This window comes from Antennarius striatus, chromosome 21 (genome assembly GCF_040054535.1).
Source record: "Antennarius striatus isolate MH-2024 chromosome 21, ASM4005453v1, whole genome shotgun sequence".
In the NCBI taxonomy this organism is placed as follows: Eukaryota; Metazoa; Chordata; class Actinopteri; order Lophiiformes; family Antennariidae; genus Antennarius; species Antennarius striatus.
This window is the reverse complement of record NC_090796.1, coordinates 7508791-7527553: the sequence shown is the minus strand read 5'-3', so window position 1 is coordinate 7527553 and position 18763 is coordinate 7508791. Positions and strand designations below refer to the sequence as shown.

General features: G+C 38.7%; 2 protein-coding genes across 5 annotated transcripts; one reads left to right on the top strand and one right to left on the bottom strand.

Annotated features, from left to right (window-relative positions):
* Positions 1-894: 894 nt before the first annotated feature.
* LOC137588091 (cAMP-dependent protein kinase type I-alpha regulatory subunit) lies at positions 895-9098 on the bottom strand. The gene is made up of 11 exons (XM_068304875.1): positions 8939-9098; positions 6797-7012; positions 5798-5968; positions 5577-5668; positions 5406-5467; positions 5274-5320; positions 4985-5143; positions 4769-4829; positions 4424-4545; positions 3812-3893; positions 895-3414 (listed from the first exon to the last, which is right to left on the bottom strand). The coding sequence occupies exons 2-11, from the start codon at positions 6968-6970 to the stop codon at positions 3242-3244; spliced, it is 1143 nt and encodes a 380-aa protein (XP_068160976.1). The 5' UTR covers positions 6971-7012; positions 8939-9098; the 3' UTR covers positions 895-3241.
* Positions 9099-10295: 1197 nt separating this feature from the next.
* LOC137588614 (WD repeat domain phosphoinositide-interacting protein 1-like) lies at positions 10296-18661 on the top strand. 4 transcript variants are annotated; one of them, XM_068305775.1, is made up of 13 exons: positions 10296-10368; positions 10449-10709; positions 12155-12237; positions 12966-13135; positions 13233-13329; positions 13870-13967; positions 14415-14507; positions 14599-14669; positions 15016-15123; positions 15897-16064; positions 16162-16269; positions 16941-17080; positions 17475-18661. In XM_068305775.1, exons 2-13 carry the CDS (start codon positions 10633-10635, stop codon positions 17594-17596), a joined length of 1335 nt encoding a protein of 444 aa, XP_068161876.1. In that variant the 5' UTR covers positions 10296-10368; positions 10449-10632; the 3' UTR covers positions 17597-18661. The 4 variants fall into 4 exon arrangements, with proteins under 4 accessions (XP_068161876.1, XP_068161878.1, XP_068161877.1 ...); XM_068305777.1 differs by having other exon boundaries at positions 10314-10709; positions 12969-13135; XM_068305776.1 differs by having other exon boundaries at positions 10315-10709; positions 15900-16064.
* Positions 18662-18763: the final 102 nt, after the last annotated feature.

The following is an 18763-nucleotide window of genomic DNA, read 5'->3' as shown; positions in this document are numbered from 1 at the left end:
GAGACTTGTGCCAGAAGAAGTCAGACATCAGTTTGAAAAAGCAGGGAGGCTGACAAGGAGAAGGAGTGAAATATTCTAACAACTGTCAAATCTTTATAAATAGATAAGGATGGTGAGATGATAGTAGAAGGAATCCTGAGTGTCTGGAGCACACAAAACCAAACAAAATAAATAGTGGAATAACATGTGTTATTGTTCAGGTGAACAATGTTCTAATCTTCACAATTTAACTACAAATGGTAAAGATCCCAAACATTAAAGATTTAAAGAGATCAAGCTTTGTAGATGTTTCTAAACCTGATCACATTAGTACCTTGATATACGACCTAATCGACATACACTCGAGATACTAGTCATGTTTCAGGACACCACCGTTTGTTGGCGGATGGCTATCACATCAACTAAGATCAGATTTCGTAATCTATCACAGAGTAAAGACTACCGTGGATGTTGCTGTGACTTTTGTATCTTTCTCCACACTTTGTTATTGTTTACATAATATGTATATTTAATCATATGCAGGTAATGTATGCATGTCAATTGGTTCATAAAAAAAAGTTTTATAATTTAGAAAGATTTGGGGCTTTTTTTAAAAGGCTGGAATAGATTAAAATGATTTTACTTATTTTTAAAAGAGGATATGTTGTCTGATTTACGAGTTGTTTGGCTTACAAACTCAGTTATGGAACGAATTAAACTTATCTTGAGATACTACTTTTCAGAACTGTGACACGTCTCCCCCTCGTGGACAGATGTCATATTACATCTACTGTCAGAGCCTCCTGACACCATTTTTACCCCAAGTGATATCTTCCAATTTAAAAAAAAATAAACCTGTTAAAAGTTCAACAAACATTTTAACAACATTACAAAAGTGTGAGACCTGAGGCAGAGTTGAATCTTTTTTACCTTTTTATTGCTTAAACTGCCATCTGGAACAATCTATACCAAAAGGTTAAACATTTTTGCACATACAGGAGGTCAAACTGAATACAGGATAGAATAGAAAAAGAATGGTCCTCTGTTTGCCTGCAGCTCTCTGCACTGCAGGCCTAACAAACTCACTGAAGGTTGGGCTAGTAGGAGTGACTACTACTATAAGCCCAGGTTAGGTAAGCTAAGGCAAACCGGGACAATTGCAGTGTGGTTAAAAACACTTTGGACTATGACGCCGCTATTTACATTAAAACAATATTTTGACAAAGGTGAGTCAAAACTCTCGACCCTAACAGAGCGATTTCCTGCCGATGAGGATAAACAGGTTGTGTTGTCAATGGACATAAATCCACATGTAACCAAATCCACGGTGACCTCCGAGTCAGCTGGGAGGGGAAGATGAAAATGAATGATTTAACAGTTAAGAAAAATACACTCATGTCCACAAACAAAACTGTCCTCACTAGCCTGACTACCCTGCAATCACCACCAAAATGAAATCTTTTTGGATGTATGAACACACAAGTCCATGTTAAGCATGTGCTCTGAATGAGAAATGACATGACAGTGTCGTTACGGGTAACAGTGAGGCAGGAATGAAGAGTTAAGCCTATAATCCAAAAGTCAACATTGTGTGATTTGGTAAAGATCTAAAAAAAAAAAAGGAGATTTTATGCCATCTACATAGTCATAAAGCAGTTAAGCTAGGGCGTAACAAATCAAATATTTGACAATGACTGATTAATTCTTGCTTCTGCTGCTGCTTTTTAATACACACTTCCATTCATACATATCACCGGATGCCTAAAAACATCATGCCAAGTAAGCATAGAGAACAGATCACAAGCTACTCTGATGAAAAGACAGCCACCTTTCAATAGGCAATAAGCAATGACACTAGCTTTCAAGACAGATCTGCTCACTGCCTGTCAGCTCACCAATGACGCTTTCTTACATTAATACTTCAGATGTCCCAAAATCAGTGAACCACCCTTCAAAACTTCACTTCAACAAACCCGCAATGACCTCATTTGATCCATTGTGAAAAGATTTAACCCATAACACAACACGATTACATACTGTTTAGTCAGTTGACAAGAAGAAGCAATTATTTACTTTGTGGCACTGGACACCTAAAATAGAATTTATGGAAAAATAAGTGTTTACAAAAGACAGTTGAATGTATTTTTTTTTAGATCACAATCACTCCAAACCAAAAGTTTATTATTCAATGATGATAATAGAACTATGATCATTTTAACTATACTATTAGTACATTTGATTACAAACCATAGCAGAAGAGTGACCAAGTCATTTGGTATATATTAAAAATTGAATACTGAAATACACTTAATACTCTTGTGTTTTTTTCCTTTCTTTTTTCCTCAGTGGTCAAGGCAGTTTTTAATGGTCATTTTACTGATTGAAAGGGAGTACGGATGATAACTACCTTCTGTTTGAAGCTCCAAATAGTCAGGGAACAGAACTGCATCTCCACAGTTATGCATCTTTGCATCATGATAGTTTGGCACTAGCCTGGTAGCTGCACAATAAAATAAGAACCTTAATTTGTACAAGCTCTTTCAAAATAAGCAACACAGACTGATAATAGTCTAATCAAAAATTAACCCAAAAGAGCAAAATGGAGCACAACCATTGTACAGCTGAGATCTAAAAACATCTGACAATATTTGTTACAATCATCTTCCTGCAGTCTACAGGTGCTAGATTCTTCTCTACGTTGTGTTTTAAATCAGGCTAAGTGACATCCAAAAGGAAACTAACAGGTAAGCAGCAGTCCTCCATTCACTTCAATATACAACAGAAATCGGTTACAAATTCACCAAAAGCGCCATGTAAAGGTTGATTGTCCTGTCTTATCAGTCTGAGACCCGACTGTCTTTAAGATCTCATCACAATCCTGCTCTGTGTTTAAGTTTAAAAAGAACGTGTAACCAGCAAATACATTTTAATCATAGGTAACGTGGAATAACTGTGCCTACAAGGTAGCGTACAGCAGCTGGTACAAGCGCTGGTGAATGGCTGAAAAGTCAACTCTGTGTGACAGGTGGTAACAACAAAATGATTTGTGTGTGTGTGTGTGTGTGTGTGTGTGTGTGTGTGTGTGTGTGTGTGTGTGTGTGTGTGTGTGTGCGTGCGTGCGTGTGTGTAACAGAAACAGGAGTAAAGCCAAAAGAAAGAAGAAGGATGTGACAAAAAGCAAGTTGCATTGGTGGACCCTGGGTCTAAAAGGAGAAAAAGAGGGACAGGGAGCAGGAGGGGGGTTGGGGGGGACAGAGCCCCTTCAGACAGACAGCGAGACAAAGCTGTTGTACTGTTGGATGTTGCGTTTAAGGATGTCTGAACAGGGACCAAGGACGCGCTCGAAACGAGGCCGGTCCAGCTTGACACACTTCAGAGGGCCACGGGCGACCACGGTGGCGGCACGTGGACGGTTCATGAGCAGAGCGATCTCACCTGGAGAAAACACACACACACACTCATTTTAAAACTTCAAAAAACATCTATCTCAGTTACATTCAAACAGATGTGTATGAAACCATAGACATAGATTGTAAATAAACAAACTTGATTCTACATCAGCCCCCTTCATGATAGCATCATATATAAACATGTGTATAAAAGCACAAACTAAATAGCAAGACGATAGTCAAACAGACAAAGTACATGTTCAGAGCATTCACTTAGAAAAATCTCATTCCATTTATCAATGCAAGAATTATTTCATTAAAATCACAAATTACAGAAAAATTTTGAGAAGGAGGAAAAATCCCGCTTCATCTTGTGTTTTGTGCAACTAGTTCATTCATTATTTTTAATCTTATGACAATGATGCTGCTGCTTTAGTTCTTACCAAAGTAGTCCGATGGTCCTAACCTCCCCACTTCCACAAACTCCTCGTTCTCTGAGCGACGCTGCAACACGGCTGCAGAACCCTAGAAAACACACAAGAATGAAATGACATCAAGCAGCCTCATATTTAGTCAACACTTAGCTTACGCAGGAAGAAACAGCTATCATCTGCATAGAAATGCACTTTAAAAAGAAAAGACTACAATTTATTTCTAATTATAGTTCTTTACTGACATAAAGTTAATAGATAATTACTCAGCTACTTAGTGTGGCTAAAACAAATAAATGGAAATTCTTTTTTACTGTTATGTATTATCAATTAATTGCATAGAGTAAGCAAGCAAATAATCAGATGAGAAGCTGGAATCAACATTTACCATTTCTGTTATCAAAAATTTAAACTAATTTATTTTCTGATCAAAGAATCGATCATCGTCTCAGCTCATGTTTACGGCGAGGACACACTTTTAAAATCCCCACAAGTCTGTTTTCCTAGTTGTGTAAATAACAAATTAGAAATGGTGACAAGCAGATTCAACACCTCAAACTGTGTGATAATTTAATGTTTTCTGTGAGTGTATGAATGTGTGTGTAAGAGAAGGTTGGTATAAACCTCTAAGATGATGAAGAATTCATCTCCAGGCTCTCCCTGCACCACAATCCTCTGTCCATCCTCAAACTGGACGGGCTCCAGTGCGTCAGCAACTGTGAGACGCTCCCATTTGTCAAGAGATTCTGAGGACAAATACAGAAATTATGAAGAATGTGAAAAAAACAAAACTTTGCGTTATTTACACTGTATTTTGTGTTTAGGTGAATACACTGTCAGGTTATTTTGATTTCAGTACCAATGGCATGGAACACATCTGTCTTCTTCTGTTTAGAAGCTTTGTGATCAGCTATCTAAATTTTAAAAAATTTAAAAAAAACCCCAAAATAAAACATAACTAGAACTCACCTAAAATTGACACTTTCCTAAGGAATTCCTCGTACATCTTCCTCTTTCTCAAAGTACTTCCCTAAAGGAAAAAAAACATGTCAGTGGATTTTTTTTTACAACATCAAAATATAAATAACCAAACAGATATACAGTACATACAGAATATACACGCACACTATTGAGAAGGCCTTCTTTGTATTACAGATAAATAGATAGACTGATACTGTCTCTCACCATGAGTATTCTCCTGTAGCTGTCTCTATCAATGCCCCACAACTTGACGTTGGTCTTGGCTCTAACTGTGGCTGCTCTTGGGGTTCCGTATATCAGGGCCAACTCTCCAAAGCTGCCACCTTCTCCAATACTGGTGACCCATTCATTGTTCACATACACCTGTCAAATCAAGAGGGGGCAAAGGCCCAAATGTGTTCAACAGCAAATATCTTCCATCCTGGGAAAAACATACTGTTGATAACAGTTTAACAGAGCTATCTAAGATTAAGGTCAAGCATCAGAAACTCACATCCATCTCCCCTTGGTCGATTACATAGAAATTGTCACCTTCATCACCTGGGTGCACAAGACATTAGCATTAGCATCACACAAAGACGTGCTCTCATTTTGGATAAATGCTGAACTAAAGGTGGAATTCTACCCTGCAGAATGACTGTTTCTCCTGCGATGTAGGTAACTGGAAACATTGCATCAAATATGTCGCTGGAAATAAACAGATTTGTGAATTAGTGAGTTGAACAACAGTTACATGATAGTCCAAATTTTATTCATGAAGGTATTTCAATAGAAAACACAGTTTAAGGAACAGTACCTCCTCTCATTGTCATCCAGATGTGAGAAAAGGACATTCTTTTCAATAGCTTTGGCCAAGGCTGCCATCGTCTTGTAGTCTTTTGGGATGACCTTTAAGAACATGTTAAATATGATGACATTTCCACTCACAGCAAACATTTTCAGATTGACAGTGTCTGACGAATGATATAGATCTAAGTGTTGCAACACTTCTCTGGTGCTTCTCAACTGCTGGCCTACCTTCCTGACATATGAGGCTGCATCCTCCTCTGTGTAGACTTCTGCGCTGAAGGCTCCTCTCCGCCGGCGACCCTTAACCACAGGGTTCATGGGTGGAGACACCTCCTCATCGCGTGAATCCGAACGAGAACTGCTGGCCTTCTGCTGGTTCTGGATCTGCTTGGCCTCCTCCTGGAAGGAAAGGAGACACATACTCAGCCAAGAAGGATTGTGCTGCTGCAGGTAAATTAAGGATCATTTACAGGACTCAGTACTTTCTGTGTAATGAAGAGTCTGTAAACATATGCAAGTGGATAAAAGATAACATGCAATACAGGAAACAAATTACATACACACAAGTGATTACACACAATAGCGACCAGAACATGTCTGATGTTCCTCTTATCCGGTGTTTTTGCAGCCAGCTGATCAGTTGGTCATCCCAGAATCTACAACTACATACATAAAACTACTTCCTGCAAAGTTTTTCAAATTTATCTTTTCAGTTTTGAGATTATTGTTTAAGCAGCATCTATGATGAGCTCTGGAAGAAGAGTAAATCAGTCGTCCTTTGATTATAGATGTAACTAGTAAATTAATGTCTCTCACTCTAGGCAACATATCTGTATAATCTGCCCTAAAAACCTTTAAAAACAAGTCAGTGCAATTTTTATTAATTACATAAGATTTAATTTCAACTAACTTATTCATTTTTACTGATATGTAATGAAGAAAATTTAATGAATTCTTAAAGTCCAGAAAACTGAAAGCACATGAACTCTGAAAGCCCAACAGCTCATCCTGAGAATGAGTACCCTTAAAAATAATACAATAATAATGTAGCACTGTATTCAGTGTGGTGTATGCATTACAAAAAAAAACAATAAGAAATTTTTAAAAAATCTTACAGCTTTGCATGTTATGATGGCAAATATTAGTTGGTTTACAAGACAGTAACATAATAACACAAAAATTAAATTTTAAGCTTTCAACAAGGGTAACGTATTCAAATGCACAAACCTTCTCCAGCCTCTCAAAGTATTCCCTGAGGAAGGCCATGGGCCGGTCTGGCCTGGAGGTGCAAAGCTGGACAATGCAGTCCTTCAGCAGCTGCTGAATGTTGTGTTTCTGCACATACTGTTCACACTCTCTCAGGCTGCGCTCCTCCTCGCTGCTCGTACTTCCAGATGCCATGACGACAACCGCAACCCTGCTCTGTGACCTCTAACCTTTGTACTAGGGAAAAGTGGAGAGCAGTGGGGAAAAGGAGCATCATTTCAGATCACTAGCCAGAGCACAACAAGAGACTTGGGATATCCGTGTATGGTGATGAGACACAGAGATGGAATACAAGAGAATGTGCAAAATAATAGAAGTGAGAACACACTAAAAGGTGGTGTGTTGCTTTGGCACTGTAGAGCCTGAGTTCTTCTATGTGTCAAGGCTAAAAAACTGGTCATATGATGTGAGCTGACCACATACAGCAGATTAGCACAGGCACGCTGTTTGTTCTGGGTTTATTTACTCAAAGCAATATAAGTTTTCCACAAGCTTGAATGAAGCCCTCTATCAACAGGAGACAGTCTGACAGAATGCCTCACTTTCAAGTAGTGGAGAATTAATCAATCCCTTGTGAAACGAACCACAACCATAAAAGCAAATGCTCTTGCTTGGAGTGTTCAACATTAAGCTAAACAGCCCAGCACATCCCCAGATCATATGATCAGCCTCTGTGCTCCTTCAGACAGCTTTGAGCTCAATGTAGCTTTGCAGGCTAAAACAGGAAAGCCTTGTTGTGACTAGTATGTGCATTTTAGATACGTGAATGGTTGAACATATCTCAAAAAAGCCCCTCATCATATCCCTCTATGTGCATCATGCATGTCTATCATTATAATATAATTTGTGTCCTCTTTAAACTCAGCAGGCTTCAGAGAGATTACTAACCACATTACCAAAGATGAGGCTGGCAGATAAATACACTCAGTCTGGAAACTTGGAAGGCTTACTTTAAGCTGTATCTATCACAAGGCTAAGTTATTAATTATACTGTTTTTGGACCAAATGATATGAAAACCATAGAATTCTACAAGACCGTAATTACTTCAGTCAAGGATGATATGTTGTCACCCGTGACTGTGAGTTTGCTGGTTAGTTAGCAGAATAAACAAAAGCTACAGAATGGATTTCCACCAAACTTGGAGGATCTTGGGTCAGAACACATCCCATTAAACTTTGTTGCTCAATGAAGCTGCATTTGTTTCAATTTCTCCAACATTGAAGGAGCATTTCACATAGTCTTTTTCTTTGCAGGGATTACAGTATAAATGGATGGGGGGGGGAATTCAGCATGTCCAAGGGCATGCTATCCATTGATGCAATTTTGTGTGTATCCAAATTATATACCAAACCCATCAGGCTTAAATGACTGGATGTTAAAATCCAGTAAACTTCAATAGTACTTAATGGTTATGATCTTGACTTTGGATAAGGCGTCATTGAATTACAAAGGACTAGTAGGCCTTACCCAAGGTTTATGCACTCGGTCTAATCGTTCTATTAGTAAATGTTTTGTTGTTGTACAAGATGACGGTGGCGAGAGGAACACAATTAACATGTTATTTCTCTAACTCGGGCCTTGAGCTGCAGCACCACGTCCCCTGGCTTGTAAGAGCGGGCTGTACATTAAATTAAGGAAAAAACAATGCGATACGTAAATGACCTTGCTGAATAAGTGACCATGCTTGACGATGTATAATGGTAATAATGCATGTAATAGTCAACCAACCGAGCCAGTGTTGTTTTATGTAGCCAGTGTGAAGCAAATGCCCTGACTGTAAAACCGTGTAGGTCAGGAAGGCTTCATGGAGAGACTGGCGGTTGCAGTCGATAAATATACAGCATGCAGACTAAAACTATCTGTACTAAATAATGAGCCGTAAACGTGAAGTGCAAACGAATAATACACGTGTCGGTTCTACTTCACGATATTTTTGGCTTAGGTTACTGTGTAAAGCTAGCTGGCTAGCTCCGTGCAAAGGCAAAGCTCTCCTCCTATGACGCCATCTTGAGTTGTAGCATAAACAAACGAGAGACGAAGAAAACAATTTTCACCCATCCAGAGGTCACACACCTATGAACCCAAAAAACGAAAATACTCACAAGAAAACGTAAATTGCTGCCGAGCCCTTGGTTAGCGACTCGGGGTGGATGATATTTCACGAGAGGTACCGTTACCAGATCCTCCTCGCTTCGATTTTTTTTCCTCCTAGCTCTGGACCGCTGCCCCACCGGATACGGCTGTTAGCCAATCAGCGACCACCGCTGACGTCAATCCTTTTCGCTCTGACATGTGAGCCCGTAACCCCTGGCAACCTTAAAGGAGACGATACGGAACCCGTGACGTCAAAGAAATACAGTACGTACTTAAGAAATAGAGAAAAAAAAGTTGTGGTTTTTACATCCGATCAAAATTAGCCTGATAACGTCCTGAATTGTCTTTTTTTTAATTTTTGATAAAGCCGAAATACGAGGCTAAATATCTTGTCCAGAGTTCAAAAATAAAATAAATAAAATCGCAGCTAAACTTAGAAACAGAAAAAAAAGTTCAATTTCAGTCTTTTATAGGCAGAAATACAAAATTAATGTATAAAAAATTATCTTTATCTTACATTGTGAATTTGTGTGCATTTAGATAATTTATTTGAGTATAGATGCATCACTGGGTAAAAATACAAGTACAACAATCCGTGTATTTAAAATACTGTATTATTTACATAAAACAGAGTTGCCCCCTGCAAATTGTCCTTGACCCGTTAAAAGTTCAAGCACTCATTAAGTTTAACAAGGTACACGTGAGTCTTCTATTATTATGTATAACAATTGTAATTTATGAATTTAACAAGCATTATTTTCAAGTTATCCTCTTTGGTTATGTTAAAACACAGCATTGAATATCCTGTGCTGATAATATATGTATGTAGCTTTTTATGGAAAAAATATTTATGTGTAATGTAATGGGCCAAAAGACACGTCAGTAAATACAAGGATCAAACTAACAGCAGTTTGCGAAATGTACCGAATGCTTCCGGTTTTGCCCCAGTCTAAAGGTCACCCGAGAAGATACACACGTTTCACAATGCAGTTTCATATTTATCATATAATTCTGTATTTTAGGATTATAAATGCTTTTGCATTTTAGAGGTAAGTATTTCAGTATTTATTGTTTGATTTGGGTTTAAATAATGTATGCTACATAATCATACACCATAAACCATCATAAACCATCGGACGGATATTAAAAAAAAACGCTCGGCCGTCTTTTATCCAATGAAATCACCAAAACAAATCCTCGTGACAAGACAGCAAATCTAATTGGCTAATCGATTATTTTTCACCCAAACAGGCAGCTCTTGTGTGAATCGACATCTATGAGAACCAATGAAGTAAAAGATGTAGACAGCTCGACCAATGAAAACACGAGTACGGGAATTTGACATATCACAATTAGCCAATCACCATGCGCCTCAGAGTGACGCATCCTCCCATCAGCTGTTTTTGTTTTGCTTGTGTGGCTGTCGAAAGTTATTAACGTAATAACAACAGTGTAGAGTCAGTGAAACGGGCCGTTTAGGGAGCGTAATCGTTAATCTTTTATTCTGCTTACCTTCAGGACAGATCCCCCGGTGCGCGATGTGTGCCATCTTGGCCGGACATTCCTCTCCCCGAAGACTGTGAGCGTGGCGCTTGCAGTCGGGGAACAGAGGAGGAGGGGAAGCGGTTCCTGCGGGGGGATCGACCCGAGCCCGAAGGCCTGCGACCTCGGTCATCTCGAGAAAAGCGAATTCACGACTGAGATGGAGCCCCAGGACGCGCCGGACGGCCCCGAGGCGCAGCGAGGCTTCATCTGCGCCTCGTTCAACCAGGACACCACGTAAGCGACCCACGGGCTCAGCCCAGCCTGAAGTCAGTCGCCTTGGTGCACCTGGTTGTTGCATAATGTTGTCAGTCGCATTTCGGTTCTTTTGTGTAACCTATTTTGACATCAGCTGTAAAGTCTGTTTGTGCGTCCAAATGAAAATACTGGCACATTAAATTCTACCTTTGTGAGTCCCTGAAACCGAGATTATTATGCTTATTACATATTAATCTACAAAACTCAACCCTAAAAATGACTTAAGATTGCGGTTTCATGTGTGTCCCCTCTTTTTTTTTCTTTTCTTTATCAATAACATAAGATATCAATTTGTTCAAATATGTTTTTTTCCCCCTGTGGTTATACCAGAATTATTGGAAGTTGTTGAGGAGTAAGTTACTACTCAAGTAGCAGTGTATGTGAACTACTGGATTATGAACGGGTGAAGTACAACATAGAAAATCCTGCAGACTCCAGAACAGATGTTCCCTCACGTAAACATCTCCTTTGTCTATAATTATAAGACAAGCCAGGTGTAGAAACAGCCCACCTGGGCTTCTTATCTGTCTCTCATGATAAGACAAGCTTGTTTGGGTGCAATCAACAAATTTTTTGGTAAACTGTGTTATGTCTTTATTTGTCTGAACAAGATAAGATACCAAACACCTCATCAGATGTGTCAAGACTGTATCTGACCTGAGAATTACCTCCTACCAGTTATGACTATGCAATGCGGATGTTATAATAGCTGCATTGCTAATGTTGGTATCATGGTGATCATTCAGTCAATCATTAAACCACTAACAGATCATCTATTTCTTTGAGTTCATATTCCATTTTAATGTGTCTGTCTATATGGATAATCCCATTAAACCCTTAGCTGTAAGAACAATTGAATTTAACCAATTACTGACCCGTCCAAAACACTGTACCATAAAATAGAACCAAGGCAGAATGATAGACATTTATTAGATCATGTTCAACAGTAATTACTTTGTAATCACAGAATACACAGATTATAATCACAAAATTTTCCAATATATTTAGATCAAAAACTTTGTGAAAGTGGGGAGTGTAGCTTGAGGACATAGCAGTACTTCAGTAAATACAAGTTGAACTGGGTCCATATGACCAAATGTAAAGCATTGCCATGTAAAGGACAGGCCATTTGAAGAAAAATACAGAATCAGAATGCATGCAAAAATTGGATGAAACTAAAAAGTAGACAGTTCGACCACATGATATAAATTATTAAGAAATGTCAGTGGCTGAAATTAAGTTGCATGCTAATTTTTTTGACATAGTGTTGATTATTCAAAAAAGGAGTTAATTTAGGTACTTTTTTAGTTATTTTAATTGCTGGAAAATCAGACATTGAAAATGTATATTTTTGTTCCAAAAACATGAATGCAGCTGCATAAAATGGATAATACTGTTGAGATGTCTGTGTGATGTTGTTGTAGGTCTCTGTCAGTGGGCACCAAAACTGGCTACCGGCTCTTCTCAGCCACTGCTGTGGACAAACTAGACCGCATTCATGAGGGAGGTAATAAAAGAGACACTTAGTTTTACTCACTGCTGTGCTATATGACATCACTTGTTAGACTCGCTACACTACCTCATACATAAAAGTTTAGTGTTGCATTCAGTCAGTATGCTTTGAAACACAAGCATCCCCTCCTTTAGGGACATTAGTGCAGTAATAGAGGTTCACTTTGGTTGTGCAATAACTCAGACACAACCTCAACAGTATGGGCAGCATGTCAATAAAAACAGGATCAAAGATTTGAATGTCATCAAGTCTTATAAGGATGATCCTTTTGTGCTCAATCATGACACTCTCTCCTGTAATCAATGAACCTCTTCACTGGTGAATTGATCCAATCAGCTGTTTTCAACATTATAAAACTTTCACAGTTGTTTGATGCCCCTATTCTAACTCTATTGAGTTGTGTTGCTGAATATCAAACTGGATTAGGAAATTTACACACACACACATTGACATAAGGGTGGTATTTCTGCTCAATAAATGGAATGCTTAATTTTCTAATCCTCAAGAAGAACAACGGAAGAAAGTAGAGCACTGGGATGTTCCTTGTGTGGGGCCGACAGTTTTAAAAGCCCAAATTCTCTCTGTAAATATTTTAAATAATATGTAGAAAAGTGAGATGTAGTTGAGATGAAGATTGTGTGTTTTCCTCTCAGGATGTAATGCACTTGGTCTGGTGTTGAACCTTCCATTGCAATCTTGACCCATTCTTGTATCTTTCCCAGTAGAGTGTCCAGATGTCTATATAGTCGAGCGGCTTTTCTCTAGCAGTCTGGTGGTGGTGGTCAGTCTCTCCATGCCGCGGCGAATGAACGTCTATCATTTCAAGAAAGGCACAGAGATTTGCAACTACAGCTACTCCAACAACATCCTCTCCGTCCGACTTAACAGACAGGTAAGGATAGGAAAGGGATTCTTGTGTCCACCACTAATTATCAACTTCTGGTTTGCCTATTTTTGAGATTTGATCTCTCCTTCTGCCACTGTATCAGCGCCTGGTGGTGTGCCTGGAGGAGTCCATCTACATCCACAATATCAAAGACATGAAGCTACTCAAGACCTTGCTCAACACACCCACCAACCCGTCAGGTACAACCGGGCTGTTTCGCATTTACAGTGTTCTACAATATGATTTGAACTTTGTTACGCCAAAATCACTTTTAGGTCATAATGTCAGTTTAATAGTAGTTTAAATTTGAAAAAATCAGCCACTTGATCAAAAGAACAGAAAAAAAAATTGTGTCTTTTTTATTTTGTATTTGACAGACTAAGAATCTGTTCTGTTTTCCTTTAGAATGTGTACAACATGCCTTTAAATCTACTTGACAGTGTGCACAGTATGAATGCAAATTATTCATGTATTTGAAAAATAGCGACATACAGTCTGTGATGAGATGTTCATGTTTCCATACATCTTTTTCATTGGCTTCATTTTAATAATAGTTTACATAGGATGATTATCATCATCATCGTTATTATTTTTGTGGAGCCTGTTTGGTTTGTTTTTGGTATTTTTGATATTTTGGTATGTTTTTGGATGAAACCTATTCTTATAACCCCTCCTCCTCATTGCGCTTGTGATGGATGATAAAAATAAGACATAAAATGACTCTTTGTACTCTCTCGTAGGTCTCTGTGCTCTTTCTGTCAACCACAGCAACTCCTACCTAGCCTACCCTGGCAGTACCACCATTGGAGAGATCACTGTCTATGATGCCAACAACCTGGTAGGACTACAGAAAACTATTAACATTGCTGCAAAGGAACAAATGCAGTTGTTCTTGTGTGTGTGTGTGTGTGTGTGTGTGTGTGTGTGTGTGTGTGTGTGTGTGTGTGTGTGTGTGTGTGTGTGTGTGTGTGTGTGTGTGTGTGTGAGTGTGTGTGTGTGTGTGTGTGTGTGTGTGTGTGTGTGTGAGGAAATGATATGCAAAGAGATGCACAAGAAGCAACAGGCTGATGCACAGTGTGGTGTCTGAAAAGAAAGACAAAAGAACTCTCTGGCTTTTTTTTTTTTTAAAGGCCTGTTTCAGCACAAAATAGGAAAAATTATGTTTTCTTACATAAAACAACATGCTTAAATATTTACATCTGTGTCTATGCTGCACATTAAGGATTTAAACGTAAGATCAGACATGACATGTAAACCATTAGGAACCTCTTGTTTGCCACTTCAGAGCACTCTGACGTTGATCCAAGCCCATGACAGCCCCCTGGCAGCCCTCACCTTCAATGCATCCGGCACCAAACTGGCCAGCGCCTCAGAGAAGGTGAGAACTGGATTCCTGTTATTTGTTAAGTTCATTTGTTTATTAATTCTTCATCATTGACCGCCTCTATTTTACCACTTTTCCTATAAAGGGGACCGTTATCAGAGTCTTTACCATTCCCGAAGGACAGAAGCTGTTTGAATTCCGCCGAGGGATGAAGAGGTTAGACGTCACACTTTTCATGTATGTCAGTGGAGTTTTAACAAAATTTTGACAGACAGTGGAGAAAACGATTGTTGGAGCTGGTTAATGCTATAAGTTAGACAAAAGACTTGCAGCAGGAGGATGAATGATGCAGATGACCTGTCACTCAACAGTATTTTGAGTAAGATGACAAGATGTTAAATGACAGTGGACAAAAAATGACAAAAGCATACATTTGGGCTAATAATTTCAAAAGCATCAGTTTTCTTCCTCTGAAATATTTTTGTATTTATTGTTGACAAAAATATTTAAATGCTTTAACTTTTTTGTCCATTCTACACCCTTTTCCTTCTGTGTTTGTCAGATACGTCAGTATCAGCTCCCTGTCCTTCAGCGCAGACACCCAGTTCCTATGTGCCTCCAGCAACACTGAGACGGTCCATATCTTTAAACTGGAGCAGCACTGCCCCAGGTAAACACACAGACACCACTGCTGGTCTTAATCCAGCTGTGATGACTTTACGAAGTAGAACTTTCAAAAACAACTCGGCCCATTGAAGTTTGGAGGACCGGCTGGTGATGGTTGTCTGAAGCAAAAACCTGTCCATAGCAAAGATAATACAGTTGCTCATACATGCAGTTTGTGTGATTGAAGGCAGCAATCTGCTTTGTGTAGATCAAATCCATAACTATAAGGGCACTCAGTCTAATATATACCATTGCCAAGTCTCAACAGTTCCTTTTAAATAGGTTAAACCAAAAATAAAGCCCATCAAGGTATGTGCACCCTCAAACTAGTTGTCTTCAACTTAATCAACTTTGTTATGCTAAAGAAAGTCAGGAGCCTCCAACATTTAAATGGATCTTTCATGATAGACGCCCAACCTTTCTGAAATGCGTCATGAACATCCAACTGACACAGTGTGCTGATAGAACTTACATGTGTTATAAATGTGGTACTACTGCATGTTTCACCTTGATTAAAAAAAGAATCATTGTTTTTCTTAAAAAAAAACATTTCAAAATTGTTTTTAACAGTATTTTTAAAAAATAACTTTAAATATTTTTCTATAGAAGGCCCAAACTATGGACCATTCATTTTGTTACTTAAATGTATTAAGGAGGTCCACTGTCCTCATGCATGATAGGACAAAGAACGATCTGGCCATGTTCCTGTGAAATTCAGTCATGTATCTTAGTGTGTAATAAATCCAGATGAATGATTTCCCCCATCTTATTTCCAAGCAGTCAAGAGGAGGAGTCTCCTACATGGTCGGCATATGTGGGCAAAATGTTTACAGCCGCATCCACCTACCTGCCTGCCCAGGTGTCCGACATGATGCATCAGGACAGAGCCTTTGCCACAGTGCGACTCAATATGTTTGGCCTGAAGAACATCTGCGCCCTGGCTACGTAAGAAGAGAGAAAGACGAGAGAGAGATGGGTTGCTGCGATGAGGGTGACTTTATTTTTAGGCTTTGTTTAATCTTGCTTTTTCTTTTTTTGTCAGGATTCAGAAGCTCCCTCGCCTGCTGGTGGCGTCCTCAGACGGGTATTTCTACATTTATAATGTGGATCCACAGGATGGAGGCGAGTGCATCCTGGCTCATAAACACAGGTGTGTGTGTGTCTTGATGGGTTGCATGTAAACACTGTACTGTCACTTAAATGCAATAATTTGGCTATGCACCTCCAAATTCACTGTATTTGAATTGTTTATAGTGAGATGGGGAGAGATTTGTGTGTTTATAAAAATAAAGGGATTTTAAACTATTTTAAATTAATATTTAAAGAACATATGTTTTTCCTGTGATACAAAGAAAAAAAGAAAATCAAAAAATATGATTTTTCCCTCTCCATTAAAAACTTGAATACAGTGCTGATAGAAAAAGACACTGACAATGTGCAAACGCCTTTGTAATGACAATATCTGTGCAGCCTGCATGTACAAGTTTTAGATCTGTATTTGTATTGCTTGTTTTTCTTACTTGTTATTATTTTAAACTTGGTATTGAAAAGGTCCTTATGTCCAACACCAAGTACTGAGAGTATTTTATTAAAAATACAATATTTTATAGTGTTATTGAGGGGTGGGAGATGGTCTGCTTGTTTAAATAATGTACACTTTATTAATATTTTCCTTTTCCTTCAATAAATAACTCTTTTATATCAAAAACGCTTTTATTGCTTTATCATCATCTTGCATATTACACCTTTCAAGTGTAACTTGACTCAATACTTGCTGCTGTTTTAAAATTGCTGAGCCTTCTGTCGTCTCTGGTCATGCAGGCTATTTGACTCAAGTGAAGAGCAGGTGGAAGGGAGTGATGAGGATAAACTGGACAATGTCGCTCCCCAGCCAGCCAGCCAATCATACGCCGCTACTGTGGCTCTTCCTTCAACCCCACCCTCCTCCACCACTCTCATGGGTACGGTGTTCTGAGTCATAAAGTCTTGTAAGACTCGACGATATTCAGCACCGGCATTCTTATTGGCTGTCATGCAGAGGCTGGATGTGCACCTGTGGTGATGTTTTAAATATGACAGTTATGCAAATCATCATCACCAATATACAAATCTCCAATAAAATGTATGAGGCAGACATTACTTGCTGTTCAATTTTTTGCTTTGTATTATAATTGTTTTTTTATCTGGTAAAATAAACTAATTATAATATTTTCAAATTGAAAGTCAGTCAACCTTAAATTACATGAATTTTTTATGAGTCGACCTCAAAAATCCTTTCAGCAACATCAGCACAAAGATGCAATGAGGAGTAAGAGGCTACATAAACCTTAATTTCTTTCTTCCTTGTATTCCCAGGTTACTCTGAGGATGGGGGAGCACAGAAGGGTGAGATCATCCCAGAACATGAGTTTGCAGAGGGTCCCATCTGTCTGGATGATGAGAATGAGTTCCCCCCAGTCGGCAGCCACAGTAACTGACCAAATCCCCTGACGAAACATCCGGTCCCTGAGTAACAGTCAGGCAAGGTGGACAATAACAGTTCCTAGTTTTAGACATTGTTGCCCCACCCCCCACCCCCTTTCCATATGTACCCCTGCTGGCCTAGGGTCAAGTCTTGCCAGAATGTTACTTACTGGTGTTTCTGTATTCTGTGTCCCTCTCATTTTTTGTAAGTAATAAAAAAAGCACCAAAAATGTGGAAAATCCACTCATCATAAAAACACATTCAAACACAGAACATGCCTGTCTCGTGTCCCACTGTCGGCTCCCATTTTACCAGTGTTAAATATTTTCCTTAAATGCTGACTGTGCAGAGTAGCAAGCCCTTACAGTGACATTATTGTTGCACAGTGTTGTTATGTGACATGTGTTTGGTCCAGCAGTGTCAGCAACACTGAATATGCCTTGGTAGTAAAAGTGGGCCAGATTCACAGAAATGCTCATTTGCACAAAAATGAAAAATGCTAACTCGTCACCTCACTATACAAAAATAAACAAACCAAGTGCAATCACACAATAAAAAAATAAAATTAGAGAAGATCTTGTCTTTTTTAGGTCAGTTTTCCAGCATTTTGTATTTCAAACTGAAGGGCTTTCATGTCAACCAGGCCTCAGTACTCTAGGAGTTGACATTAAAATACACCTCAGCAAAGAGGAGCTGTAGTTCATTCAAGAAGTTAAATATATTCTTAGCTTGATATGCTATTTAAATCATGATAAATGTAATATGTATTACTGTATGTGTCTGGCAGATGCAGCTGCCATTACTAAATCTGGTACTAAAAGATGTGGCTAAAAACCTGTGACTTGACATTTGTAACTGGATAATCTGAAACAGTTGGCTCTGTGGGTGAAGCGGTCACCAGCTGCATCTGAAAGCCTGGACGACACACACCGGGTGAAATGTTTTTTATTTACTACGAGACAGTATGTTAACGTTTTACTTCTATGTACTGAGTTTAAATTTTGCTTAATATTTTAAAAAATGTATGAAACAAATGTATAGATTTAGCAATGCATAAAATACATACTGAAAATTTTTACTGCCTGTGTATATTGTGTAACATATATTGTGTATGTATATATATATATATATAGTGTATATATATATATATGTGTATGTATATGGGTGCGCATGCATGTGT